This window comes from Rhincodon typus, chromosome 38 (assembly GCF_021869965.1).
Source record: "Rhincodon typus isolate 14 chromosome 38, sRhiTyp1.1, whole genome shotgun sequence".
NCBI lineage: Eukaryota > Metazoa > Chordata > Chondrichthyes > Orectolobiformes > Rhincodontidae > Rhincodon > Rhincodon typus.
In genome coordinates this window covers 18,695,535-18,710,144 of record NC_063369.1, presented here as the reverse complement: position 1 = coordinate 18,710,144, position 14,610 = coordinate 18,695,535, and the positions used below count along the sequence as shown (strand labels likewise).

Sequence of the window (14,610 nt, the reverse complement as noted above, 5' to 3'; positions counted from 1 at the left end):
CTCCTATGATGCTGCTTGGCCTGCTGTGTTCATCCAGCTCTACACCTCGTTATCTCAGATTCTCCAGCATCTGCATTTCCTACTATCTCTGGATTGCCTCGCTTCCAGTTTTCCTTCGTAGTGGAGTGTATATGGGGTCGAGTTCTATGTGTTTATTGATAGCTTTCTTCGTGGAGTACCAGGCTTCTAGGAATTCCCGTGCCTGTCTCTGCTTAGCTTGTCCCAGGATTTTGATGTTGTACCATTGTAGCCAGTTGGCGTTCGTGTATCCTTGTTGTTAGTTTCCTTCCTGTTTGTCCGATGTAGTGTTTCTTACAGTCTCTGCAGGGGATCTTATAGATGACATTGGTCTTGTCCATGGCGGGGAGTGGGTCTTTAGTTTGGGTGAGCAGTTGTCGTAGGGTTGATGTGGGCTTGTGTGGCACTCTGATGCCTAGCGGTCGTAGGAGTCTTGTGGTTAGTTCCGATGTGTGCCTGATGTAGGGTAGTGTGATGAGTGTATCGGGGTGTGTAGTATCTTCTTGTTGTTGTTCGTGTAGGCCTCTTCTGACCCAGTTTTTTGGATATCCATTATCCTTGAAAACCTGGAAGAGGTATTCTTCTTCCTCTTGGCGTCGTTCCGTGTTGCTGTAGTGTGTTGTTGCCCTTTTAAATAGTGTTTGCACGCAGCTTCATTTGTGTGTGTTAGGATGGTTACTGTTGAAGTTCAGTACCTGGTCTGTGCGTATGGCTCATGGGGAACTCCAAACAAAAGTACATAGAAAAGCCACACACATGGATCACACACACAAAGAGCCTTTTCTGCGCTGTATGAATCCATGAATCTATAGATCTTCTGAGGGAAAAAAGATCTGTACCGTAGATGGCAGATCTCTCATATATTCAAGGCATTAGGATACAAGCCGTCAGCTCTGGACAGTTTCCAAGTAGCTATTGTTCAGAGTAATTTTCCCAGTACTAATTCTCCAGTGATTATTTTACTTCCTTGCCCCATTGTGCCTGCTGACTTTCAACTATTCCTAGGGTGCTTCTAGTGTCTTCTACTGTGAAGCAGTTATAAAATACATAATCAAAGCCCATTTCCTTGTTTCCTATTATTCATTCCCCAGTCTCACCTGCTAAGGGAAATTCCTCAGTTATTTACAAACAGGCAAACTATTTCTTTTTCAACATAGAAGATCACAATGTGTTTTACCATTTCTGTGTCTCCTTTCAGGACTTGCCAAAGGGACAGCAGGGACATCCCAAGGCAATTTCTCTAAAATCATTGCCTACATTCTCCTGGGACTCTTTGTTCTGCTGATCATAATATTTGTCGTTGGCCTGCTAAAATGTAAGTTTCTGAATGTTTGTGACATCTGATCAGCTTGGGAATCTGAGCGAAGTCAGGCAAACCTAGCGTGTTACAGAACTGTCAAGATGGAATTGACCGGGGAATGATCTCGAGGTGGGAGAGTCACTGGAATCTAATGGTCTCACCTGAGGCTGTGGAGAGAGGGGATTAGAAGCTCTAGACGCAAATTCTCAATCCTTCTAAAATATGGTGCAATGTGCCAAATGTGTGCTAAATCTCTATGACCCAATGAAAATTGTCATTAATATAGCATTCATTTAGTTATAAAGGGAAACAATGTAAATGCAGGCTCTTATGATCTCCATAGAGACCAACAAAGTTTTTATTAAAATATCTGAATTCCCAGTGACTGAATGAAAGGATCAGGATTTCAAATTTTGAGATATTTACGGTAACAAATGAACTAAAAAGCAATGTTGATCATTTGTTAGTCACTTTATACTCTATAGAAACTCTCCACTTAGCTTTCAGCAGGACCAAAGATCTTCCTGACAATTATACTTCACTCTGTCCCTGAAATAAACATTTCATTCTCCCAGAACCAAACCAAAGCTATTCTATGTTCCTTGTTTCCTGCTTCTTTCTTCCTTTCCTAGCCAGGTAAGTTTTAATTCTAGAATTGTTTATCATTGTGAGTGTTCCAGTGAAAATTCCTTTCTTAGCTAAGCCTAGGCAAATCTTCCAGGCTCCTTTAAATCCTTATGAACCTCAGTCTCTTCAATCTGAGCATGAGCTCCCAGCCACAGCCTGACCATTGCTTCAGGTACAGGACAGGCTACCTCTATTTCTTCCCCTTTCTCAGATTTTTGTATTTGTACCTATAGCTTTCAGGGATATTGTGGAAAGACTGGAACCCAATACCACATTTGCTGTCTGTAGGCCATTCCACTCTGAAAGGCTATCCCCATGGCAATGTTAATCACATGGACTTTGTAACCATGTACAAATGCTAATAAGCTATTCTCTGGTCCCCTCCAACTCCAATTCCTCGTAATTAAGCAGATTTATAAAATTACTAGCACCACCCTTTGGTTTTGGAAATGAACAAATACCCACAGTGAGTACAGTATCACTATTGTTATTGGATATGAACATCTAGAACATTGTTCCCAGTAAGACAACTTGGATCCATGTCAATGTTAGCAACTGTGTCATCCAGGCTTTTTGTTGGGCAGATGTATGATCCCCTTTATTCTTTCATTTTATTTTAACAGATAAATATTCAAACTAAGAGCAGGAAAAGGCCATTCAGCCCCTTGACTCTGCTCCACCATTCAAAATAATCATGGCTAATTTGATTGTGGCCACAACTCCACTCTCCAACTCCTCCTTATGACCTTTGACCCTCAAGACATTTGAGAATCTGTCTTTCTCGGCTTTAAAAGTACTCAATGACACTGCCTCCTCCACTCTCCGAGGAAGAGAATTCAAAAGATTCTCAATCCTCAAATGGAAAAAGTTCCTCATCTATGGAAGCCCCTTTGTTTTTACGTGGTGCCCTTTAGTTCCGGCCTCTCCCACAAGAGAGACATATCCTTGCAGCATTCATCCTATCCAGTCACCTCCAAATCTTACATGTTTCAGCAAGATCATTTCTTATTCTTCTAAACTCTTGTAGATACCCAGCCGTGTAACCAGTGCTGATTTTAATTAAAATGCATTTGTTTCACTAACAGCCATTAAAAAGGGAAATCTGCCATCCTTACACAGTCTGGCAGACATGTGACTCCATGAATGAACTTTAAATTGGGCACAGAACTTTAAACTCTTTGTAGATTCATTCTGTCATCTTTCCAGCTTACTTCCCCATCTATCTTTAATGTAATCATCAAATTTAGCCATCATGCATTCTATCCCTAAGTAAAATTAAAGATACTGTTTCAAACAAAATAATATTGAAACTTCTAAATGTATTTCAAACAAGATCAGTTAGTCTAATGACCACTGTGAAAACTTATTTAATCACCTTTGTAATTCTGAAATCTTCCTTTGCATCTACCAAATCTCCTTCTTTCAGTCATTGAGACAGAAGTTCAGGCTAAATAGGTGAAGAACTGGAGATCTGGGGAGAGGGTGAAGAGTGTGGCGTTGTTTATATTGAAGAGAAGTTTCAGTTTCAGAGGAGAGTTATGCAATTATTCTACATGTTTCATAGACTCCTTAAAGCTTCATCTAACTGATCTGAAATTCAAAGAATTAAAACACAAGGATTTGTTAAATTTTATAAATTGTATTAATTGGGCTTGTATTTCCTTCAATAATGAAGATCAACAGTGCTATCAAGGAGCACCTGCTCAGCAATAACCAGCTCATTCATGCTGCTTGGGTTCTGCCAGGGCCACTCAGCCAACGACCTCATTACACCACAATCTTTAGTTTCCCTTTCAAGCCACTCACCATCCTGACTTGGAAATATATCACCGTTCCTTCATTGTCAATGGGTCAAAATCCTAGAATTCCCTCCCAAAGGGCACTGTGGGTCTACCTACAGCATATCGACTGTTGCAGTTCAAGAAGGCATCTCTATACCACCATTTCAAGAGCATGTAGGGACAGGCAATAAACGCTGGCCAAGCCAGTGAAGCCTACCTCCCATGAACAAATGAAACAAATACCATATAGTGGAGTTTAAAATGATGAAAAGGGTTGATAGGGCCTAGTGAAACTATTTCCTCTGCTGAGAACAGTCCCAAACAACGGGACGTAGTCTTGAAACAAGAGCCAAGTTGTTCAGGACTATCTTTGGAAAGCACTTCTTCTGGAACTGCTCCCAAACCGACCCTCAAACCTGAGTTTGATCGATTTTTATTCAATATGACTGTTAAGAGACATAGAGCAATAGCAGGTAGATGGAGTTAAGCATTTAGATTAGCCATGGCTGAACAGAGTTGAGACTGAATTGTCTGTTCTATAATCACAGCCTGAAAGCTACCTTTAAAAACATCTAGTTGTGTTTGCTTGTCAATGTTGGAGCATTAATGTTATTAATAATGGTCTCCTTTCCAGTTAAACAGATCTCCAATGAAATTAAAGATTTGAGGAATGATGTGACAGCCCAGCTTGCAGACATGAAGCAAAGTAAGTGCTTGTCAATATGTCTTTGTTTGAAATAGAAAAAGGAGTTGCATCAATGGTCCCCAATTTGTTGTCTGGCATTATTGAGACATTCAGATGGACCGTCTAGTACCCTGATAGCCCAATGAGTGACCACAATGTGTGCTAAATGGTATATTGAACTTCATTGCAAGAGGATTGGAGTTAAGAAGTCAGGATGTCTTACTGCACTTATATACAGCCCTGCTGAGAACATAACTGGAGCATTGTATGCAGTTTGGTCTTCTTAACTAAGAGAGGATATAGTTTAGCGGAGGCTCTCTAGGCTAATGCTAGGATGACAGGACTTTCCTATGAGGAGAGGTTTGTTCGATTGGGCCTGCATTCACTAGAATTTAGAAGGATGAGAGAGGATCTGATTGAAATGTACAAAATTCCAACAGGGCTGGACAAACGGGATGCAGGAATGATGTTTTCCCAGGTTGGACAGTCTAGAACCAGGGGGCAGAGTCTCAGGCTGTGCAGTCAGGATACGGTCATTTACGACTGAATGAGTAATTCTTTTTCACTCAGAGAGCAGCAAATCTGTGGAATTCTCTACCTCAGGAGGCTGTGGAGGCCAGGTCACTGAATATCTTCAAGAAAGAAATTAATAAATGTTTAGATTTTAAAGAGATCAAGGGCTAAGGGGAGAAAGCGGGAATGTGGTATTGAGATAGAGGATCAGCCATTTTGAACGGCAGAGAAGGCTGGAAAGGCTGACTGGCCTTCTCCTGCTCCTAATTCTATATTCCTACGTAAATGATAGAAAATTGCTGCTGTTTCATGGCAGAATTTTTTGCTGCGTTGGATGATGGGCATCTAGCAATTGATTGTAGCCATTTGTGTGGCTACTCCAATGGAAGTGTTAATCTTGGCACTGAATGGTTGCAGGCTATTTGACTGCAGTATGCTTTGGAGCTGAGCTGAGCTTTGCTGCACACAGTTCTTGCATACCCATGGTTCCTGTAGAGGGTACTGTATAGTGAGCAGTGCCTGTAGCCTTGGCTGCTGTTTCTCAGCTGCTTTCTCTTGTGTCTGGTGCTGCCTCTGTAACCATTCTTCTACAGCCACAAACAAGAAGGGACCTTTTATTCACAGTAGCTGTTAGTGCAGGATGTCCAGGGGCCAGACAGATGATCGTCTGTTGCATCTACTGAATGCATCTAGAGCCTTGTAAAATCTTAATGGGTGGATTTATTTTAATAGACAATGGCGAAAGAGCAGGATATTGGGACTAACTTGAAAAATCTACAGAAGTGATAGCACTGGTTCAGTGGATAGAATGGCCACATTCTGTGTTTTTGTTTCATTTGATTCAGTCTAGGCTAGTGATTTTTATAGATACCTGTCTCAACACATGTTCTAATATGTTGTCCTTCAAAGCAGCCTAGGGCTCCTGATGCCGCACTGATTTTAAAGCAATGGGGTCATAGAGTGAGTCAGGGGGTATTGGGGTATGGGTTACAGCGCACTGGGTCACAGAATGAGTCAGGGGTTATTGGGGTGTCAGAGTACAGAGCACTGGGCCACAGAGTGAGTCAGGCGTTATTATAGTATCAGGGTTCAGTAGAATGGATTCCTGTGTCATGCTGTTGGATTGTAATGTGAACCACTGCCTTATAGTTAAAAGCAGGGAAACATGAAGATATGAGACCCTGGAGTTTCACCCCCTTTCCCCAACCGAGAATCTGGGGCTATCGGATAAAAAAGTGAATGTCCATTAAGACTCTAAGCAAGGCGCAGGATCCCACTGAGGATTCGGTGCAACCTTCCTTCTGCAGACCCTCCACACAAACGAAAAAAGGTTAAAATAGTATTCTAATTTAACAAATGTTGGATTGAGCAATGTCAGGGTCAAATTTTGTTCATATTCGTGCAGAGTGTACTTTGGATCGCACAAAGCAGCGGTGGGATCGTACTATGTAGAGTATGTTTGAATCGCACTGTGTAGAGTGTGTTTGGATTGCACTGGGCTGGGCGTGTTTGGATTGCACTGTGTTGGGCATGTTTAGATTGCTCTGTGCTGGGCATGCTTGCATTACACTGTGTAGAGTATGTTTGGATCGCACTGTGCTGGGTGAGTTTGGATCATACTGTGCTGGGCATGCTTGCATTATACTGTGTAGAGTACGTTTGGATCACACTGTGTTGGGCATGTTTGCATTACGCTGTGTAGAGCATGTTTGGATCGCACTGTGCAGGGCGTGTTTGGGTCACATTGTGCTGGGTGAGTTTGGATCACATTGTGCTGGGCACGTTTGAATCGCACTGTGTAAAGTATATTTGGATCGCACTAAGCTGGGCATGTTGGATCACACTGTGCTGGGTGTGCTTGGATTGTACTGTGTAAAATGTGTTTGGAACCCACTGTGCTGGGCACGTTTGGATCACATGGTGCCCTGCTCACTGTTGACTGATGACTGAACCAATGTTTGTCTTTCTTTGCAGAGCTGACCAATGATATACACAGTGGGCACATGCAGTTTCAGCAAGGACAGAGAGATGTACTGAGTGCCAGTAAGTCCATCTTATACATCTTTATAGAGAGGACAGACTGGCCTCTGTGTCACTGAGCTCAGAGAGTGAAGAGATTCAAACTAACTCCTGAGCATTAATCATTGCAGTTCACAACTCACCTGAGAACTATTGTGGGTTACATCACGACATCGCAGCAAGTGTGTCCTGCTGTTACACTTGGCTCCTGCTCAGTCGTCTCCAGTGTAGCTGTTCTGCCAAGTATCTCATCCTCAATTTATGCCCAGCATTGTTGGTGGCACAATGGAAGCATGTACATGTTAATGATAGGCAGCCCCTCTCTAGCTGCTCCATTTTAACCCATCTCAGTGTTTATGTTGCAATCATCTGGAAGTGATGGAGCTAAAGGAGGAGGCCTCTTAAGTGTGTTCTAACATTCAACTGGATCATGGCTGATCCATATTCTAACTCCATCCAACCATCTTGATTCTAGATTTGAAATATTCACAAAGGCTACTTTTTGATTTTTGTGGGCTGTCTTTGGTTTTCAGAAGTTCCCTTTCTCACTAAGTTCTTTCTTAGATGATGCAGTCACCTCTTAACATAAGAACAGAAGAACTCAGAGCTGGACTAGGCAATTCAGCCCCTCGGGCCTACTCCTCCATTTAATACAATCCATAATTCAAGACCATAATTCGACAAAAAGTAGGAGCAGGAGTAAGTCGTCTGGCCCCTCAAGCCTGCAGGATGTAGATAGATTGCAGATTTGGACACAGAAATCGCAGGTGGAGTTTAATACGGACAAATGCGAGGTGATGCATTTTGGAAGATCAAATTCAGGTGCGAATTATACAATAAATGGCAGAACCCTTAGGAGCATCGACCTAGAGAGGCATCTGGGCGTATTGGTCCACAGATCTGAAAGAGGCAACACAGGCGCATAAGGTGCTCTAGAAGGTATACAGAACGCTTACCTCCATCAGCCAGGGCATCAAATACAAAAGTTGGTGGGTTATTTTACAGCTGTATGAAATTTTATTTCGGCCTCATTTGGAATATTGCGTGCAGTTCTTATTGATACACTACCAGAAGGAACTGGGTGCTTTGGAGAGGGTGCAGAGAAGGTTCACCCTTTAGTTATGAAGAGAAATTGGATAAACTTGGACTATTTCACTGGGAAGACGGATGCTGAGGGGCAACCTGATAAAGGTCTACAAAATTGTGAGAGGCATAGATAGGGTAGATAGCCAGAGGCTTTTTCACCGGGTGGAAAGTTTAGGGTAGAAGTGTGGGGAAATGTTTTCACACAGAGGGTGGTGGGTGCCTTGAATACACTGCTAGTGGAGGACGTCGAAGCAGGCACATTAGCAACGCTCAAGGTGTATCTTGATAGACACATAAATGTGAGGCAAACAGAAGGATAGATACTGTGCATGGGCAATAAGTAGCAGGTCTAAATAAGGATTAAGATTGGTGCAGGCTTGGTGGGCTGAAGGGCCTGTTCCTGTCCTATATTGAACTGTATTGGAAAGGTCCCCAAGTCCCTTTGTGTTGCAGCTTTTTGTAGTTTTTCTCCATTTAAATAATATCCTGTCATTTGTCTTCCATTCCAAAATGAGCAACTTTGCCTTTTTCCCACATTGTACTCTTAGAGTCATAGAGTCATACAGCACAGAAACTGTCTCTTCAGTCCAACTAGTCCATGCCGAACAAGTTTCCCAAAGTAAACTAGTCCCACTTGCCTGCGGTTGGCCCAAATCCCTCTAAACCTTTCCCATTCATTCTGCCTATCTAAATGTCTTTTAAATGCTGTAACTATGGGAAAAGATGTTTGCTATTCACTTTATCTATGCCCCTCATGATTTTATAAACCTCTTCCAGGTCACGTCTCAACCTCCTATACTCCAGTGAAAAACATCTCAGCTTATCCAGCCCCTCCTTATAATTCAAACCCTCCAGTCCCTGTAACATCCTGGTAAATCTTTTCAGCATCCTCTCCAATTTAATAATATTCTTCCTATAGCAGCGTGACCAGAACTGCACATTACAAAATTGGCCTCAGCAACATCCTATACAACCACAACATTTCGTCCCAACTCCTATACTCAATGTTCTGAGCAATAAAATAAGTATGCCAAATGCCTTCTTTTCTACTCTGTTTATCTGTAACGCAACTTTCAATGAAATATGTACCTGAACCCCAAGTCTCTCTGTTCTTCTACACACCTTAGGGCCTTGCCTTTAACTGTGTAAGTCTTGTCCTTGTTCATCTTAACAAATGCAACACCTCACATTTATCTAAATTAAATTCCATCTGCCACTCCTCAGGCCATTGGCCCAATCAATCAAGATGCCTTTGTAGTCTTAGGTAACCTTCCTTACTGTCTACTATGCCACCAGTTTTGGTGTCATCCGCAAACTGACTAGCCGTGCTTCCTATATTCTCATCCACATTGTTTATATAAATGACAAACAACAACGGACCCAGCACCAGTCCCTGTGGAACACCACTGATCAGAGACCTCCAGTCTGAGAAACAATCCTCTACCACCATCCTCTGTCTCCTACTGTCAAGCCAATTTTCTAACCAATTGGCAAGCTCTCCCTGAAACCTACGTGATCTAACTTTATAAACCAATCTACCATGTGGAACCTTGTCAAAGGCCTTACTAACTTCCATGTAGACAACATCTACTGCTCTGCCCTCGTTTATCTTCTTGATTCAATCCTCAAAGAACTCAATCAAGTTTGTGAGACACGATTTCTCATGCACAAAGCCATGCTGACAATCCCTAATCAGTACTTGCCTTTCCAAATACGTGTCAATCCTGTCTCTAAGAATCCCCTCCAACAACTGACATCAGACTCACCGGTCTACAGTTCCCAAGATTCTCTTTGCAGCCTTTCTTAAACAAAGGTGCAATAGGTGCATTAGCCACTCTCCAGTCTTCCGGTACCTCACCCATGGCTGTACATGATACAAATATCTCCAGTAGGAGCCCCACAATTTCTTCCCTAGCTTGCCAGAGTGTCCTAGGATACATATGATCAGGTCCCTGAGTTTTATCTACCTTTATGCATTTTAAGATCTCCAACACCTTCTTCTTCTGTCACGTGGACTGTTTTCAAGACGTCAATATTTATTTCCCCGAGTTGCCTAGTTTCCATGTCTTTCTCCACATGAATACTGAAGCAAACTATTCATTTAATATCTCTCCTATTTCCTGTGGTTCCACACATAAACGACTTCATTGATATTTAAGGGACGCTATTCTCTCCTGAGTTGCTGTTTTGCCCTTAATATACTTGTAGAACCTCTTTAGATTATCCTCAACCTTATCTGCCAAGGTTATCTTATACCACCTTTCTGCCCTCCTGATTTCCTTCTTCAGAATGCCTCCACGCACCCCCGCCCCCCATACTCTTCAAGAGATTCACTTGATCCCAGGAAGTGGGATCTATTCCTGACATATGCCTCTTTCTTATTCTTGACCAGAGCCTCAACATCTCTATTCATTCATTGTTCCCTACTCCTATCAGCCTTACCCTTCACTCTAACAGGAACATACCGCCTCTGAACTTTCGTTATCTCACTTTTGAAAACCTCCAACTTGCCAGTCATCCCAAGCAAATACTCCTGAATATTAAGTTCCCAGTTTTGGTATTCTGGCTAATGGTTGATCTCATCCACTTTCCTGCCCATTCGTCATAACCCTTTTATCCACTACTAATTAAAAATTAGTCAATCTCTTCCTTAAATTAATTCCATGTCTCACCATCCACCACACTCTAGGGTAGTGCATTCCACAGATTCACAATCCTTTGAGAAACCCTTTTCTCCTCGTCTCTGTTTTAAATCTTTGGCACCCTAACCTAAAACTGTGACCTCTTGTTCTAGTTTGCCCAACAAGGGGAAACATCTTCTCTACATCTATCTTGTCAATCCCGTTTAGCGTCTTATATACCTCAATTAGATTTCCTCTCATTCTTCTAAACTCCAGAGAGTATAAGCCTAAACTGATCAATCATTTTTCATACGACAAACCCCTCACCTCTGGAATCAATCTAGTGGACCTTCTCTGAACTGCCTCCAATGTAATTACATCCTTCCTCAGGTAAGGGGATCAAAATTGTATGTAATACTCCAGATGCGGTCTCGCTAATGCCTTGTAGCATTCCATCAGCACTTCCCTACGTTTATACTGTATTCCTTTAAAATAAATGGCTCTTCTTCTATGTTTCTTCTGTATTTGTACTGATAAATGTTAACAATATCCCATGAATTAATTTTTAAAAATTAGAAGCCGTGCTTCTTATATGGTGCCCAGTTTAACCTCATTCCATTTAATTTCATTTCTTTTTACATCCATTTCATCAAATTATTTTGACCTTTCCAATTTAACACCATTGCCTCCCTGGCCCTGGTCTTGCTTTCCATTCGCATTTGGCCTTACATCCTGCTGCCAGGCCTTGCCTCCCTCTGCCTTGAGTGAAGTCAGCGCAGATGAAGGATTCATAGAATCCCTACAGTGTGGAAACAGGCCATTTGGCCCAACAAGCCCACACCGAACCTCTGAAAGGCATTCCATCCAAATCCATCCCTCTATCCTATCCTGCAGCTTTGCATTTCCCCTGGCTAACCCACCTAACCTACACATCCCTGAACACTATGAGTAATTTAGCACGGCCAATCCACCTAACCTGCACGTCTTTGGACTGAGGGAGGAAACCGGAGCACCCAGCAGATGACCCCACAGCCACATGGAGAATGTGCAAATTCCACACAGTCACCAAGGGTGGAATGGAATACGGGTCCCTGGCGCAGAGGCAGCAGTGCTAAGCACTGAGCCATCATGCCTTGCCCCAGCTTTCCCTCTCACCCTCTATTCTGACTTAGGCCTCCCCCTTTGCCATTCAGCTGGTCCATTCAGATGCTATTCTTATTATTCTCATTTCCAATGAATGCTCCGTAACTAGTGAAGTATTGTTGGGTGGAGGTGGTGCCTGCACCGACGAACCTCTGCCACTAGAAGGACCCGGGTAAACCTAAAAATACAATGTACAAAATATTGATGTATTTTTAAAATGTTGTATTTCTGTTACCTTAAGTATGTATTTTGGTTTTCAAGTTATTGCAGTTGGGAATGCACAGTGCTGGACTTGTGTGGTGTAATATTAAAATTTTTACACTTTTTTCAAACAAGAAAATATCCCTAGGATAAGAAAATATTAATAGGATCCTAAAATATGAACAGGATCATAGAATATTAATAGAATCCTAAGTCCAGCTTTAAAACCAATCCCTGTGGGAACTCATGATTCGCCTAAAGTCGATAAATGCCAAGGAGCAAATTTCAAGATTGCAGTATGCTCCTGAATTTGTGCAGCTTTAAGCTAGACAGTCCAGATTCATTTTCGAGAAGTGCATTACCTCAGGTTTGCCCGGCTTCCAGTTAGCTGTACAAGTTTAAAACCACTCTCTTTGGTTTGTAGCCTCCTCCCCACAGCGTACCTTTCTCCACCCTGCAGTCTCTCTCTACTCCCTTTTGCAATCTCCCCCTCCCCGCACACTGTGCAATGTCCCTATACTTCCATCTGCCTCACTCGTGAACTTATCAGTAGAAAGTGTGGGAAGGAAGCAGCTTGTGATCAGAGGGGCAGCTCCTCACCGATTCTGCCTCATCAGTGGAAGCTGATAACTTTTCTATGATTGGTCATCTGTACGACTTCTTTTCCCAACAGTTTGATGGCAAAGCTGCCTGCTGCCCTGGGGTATTTTGAGAGCTGGAACTTTGCTTCATGTAAATCACTCAACCTATGAGGAAATAGTCCTCAGCTACTGGGAAAACTCCTCTGGGACCCCTTGTCATGTTTGAGTGTCTGACAACACTTAGTTCTGTCACTTAGTTCCTACACTCTGAGGGCAGATCCATAGAATCCATCAGATTAGAGTCAGCATGGTGAGTGGCTTGGAGGGGAACCTGCCTGTGGTGGTGTTCCCGTATATCGTCTGCCCTTTGTCCTTCCAGATGGAAGTGGTCATGGGTTTGGAAGGTGCCGTCTAAGGATCTTTGGTAAATTTCTGGAGTGCATCTTGTAGATAGTACACACTGCTGCTACTGAGCATTGGTGGTGGAGATGTTTGTGAATGTGATGCCAATCAAGTGGTCTGCTTTTTCCTGGATGGTGTCAAGTCTCTCAAGTGTTTTTGGAGCTGCACTGATCCAGGCAAGTGGGAAGTATTCCATCAGACTCCTGATATCACACACTTTCCCATCAAATATACTGATGAAGTGGAGAAGTCAACTTTTATTCTATTCTGGGAGATGGTTGCATTGTACAGGAAAATCACTTCTCGCCATATGACAAGTGTGTAAATGGCACAATTATCTCATGTTACAACCAAAAGACCCTGCATAAAAATTTGCTTTTATTTGCAGTTTCATCAGTGTCCGCAGATGTGAAGCACAGTCAGTCAAAGATAAAAAATGACAGTAAGTAAAATAATTATTTTATTTCTGTTTCATTCAGTCTGAACATGTCTGAGTTCTAAAACTAAGGTAGACTTTTATTCAGTCTTTCACCTGTGTGAATTACCATCAACCCCATTTGTTTTAATATCCTGTGCATCGACTATTTGCAGTTGGAATTTCGTATGTAAACCAGTCACAACATAATTCAGTCCTGCTCCCCATGGAGGCACTGCTGCACCAGTTCTGGATGAAGGGCACCTGAAAGACAGCATTCCAGCACTGCAGCAGTCCCTCAGTATCTCACTGGAGGTCAAGGCTGCAAACTGTGCTCAAAACCAGCTGGTTTAAAGGTGAGAGTACTACCACTGAGGCACTGACCACAGGGAGAGACATAGCCACTTTAAGCCTCCTCTTGTCCTTAGTTATCGAGGCCAGATGATCCACCCCTGTTGACACACAGACTCCAGAGACTGACTGCATCCTAGTCTGGATGCCTCTGTTGCAAATGTGGATTTATAATTCGAAGATTTGCTCCATTGTTTAATTGCTCGCTCTGCCACATCGTGTTCCACCATCCACCAGGATCGACAGCAGAAACCTGACCTTAGAAGGTGGCACAAGTCTTCTTGTTACCTCGGGAACTGTGTACCTCTGCTGATACCCTGGTTCAGTTGAGATTGCTATTAACAGTGCCTGCAGCATTAGTACTAACACTGTGTTTCATTTTCAGTGGCAAATTTGGATCAGCAAATACGCCAAACACACAACGACATTATAGATCAGCTGAAAGGAATAAAGGAGAACTGTAAGTAGCTCTGGGAAGACTTGGTGCAACCCCTGAAATACTTTCAGCTACCTTGTCTGTTGGTATGCAAAATGCATTAGACAATTCATATGCTCGTTAAGTGAAGAAACTTAATAAGCTATCCTAAAATTGCCTGCCTATCCCACAAGGCTCACTGGAAGATTCATGATCACAGTTACCTAATATAGGAGTCGAAAATGTGTAAGCAATTCTCAGATAGTTTATTTAGTTTTTTTTTCTAAAAATGCAGTTTAGAAAGGATACAAAAGTTATTTAGACAAAGGATATATATGGCTATGATAATTTGGGAAGGTTCACTGATACCAGAAGAGACATAGGCTGTTGGTGCAGAGGGTTTTGATCTTGTTAAAGTTGTGAAGGATCCTGGTATCTAACCAAAGTGTTAC

The 14,610-nt window shown here is 42.4% G+C and overlaps 1 protein-coding gene across 2 annotated transcripts in view; it reads left to right on the top strand.

Moving 5' to 3' along the window:
* LOC109912183 (C-type lectin domain family 10 member A-like) overlaps positions 1 to 14,610 on the top strand; it is a 63,724-nt gene that overhangs the window by 34,174 nt on the left and 14,940 nt on the right. For both annotated transcript variants that reach the window (XM_048617864.1, XM_048617863.1), the window contains 5 exons: positions 1,217 to 1,333; positions 4,361 to 4,432; positions 6,899 to 6,967; positions 13,366 to 13,419; positions 14,129 to 14,203. In XM_048617864.1, the coding sequence (XP_048473821.1) occupies positions 1,217 to 1,333; positions 4,361 to 4,432; positions 6,899 to 6,967; positions 13,366 to 13,419; positions 14,129 to 14,203 (387 nt within the window). The remainder of the gene's footprint in view (positions 1 to 1,216; positions 1,334 to 4,360; positions 4,433 to 6,898; positions 6,968 to 13,365; positions 13,420 to 14,128; positions 14,204 to 14,610) is intronic.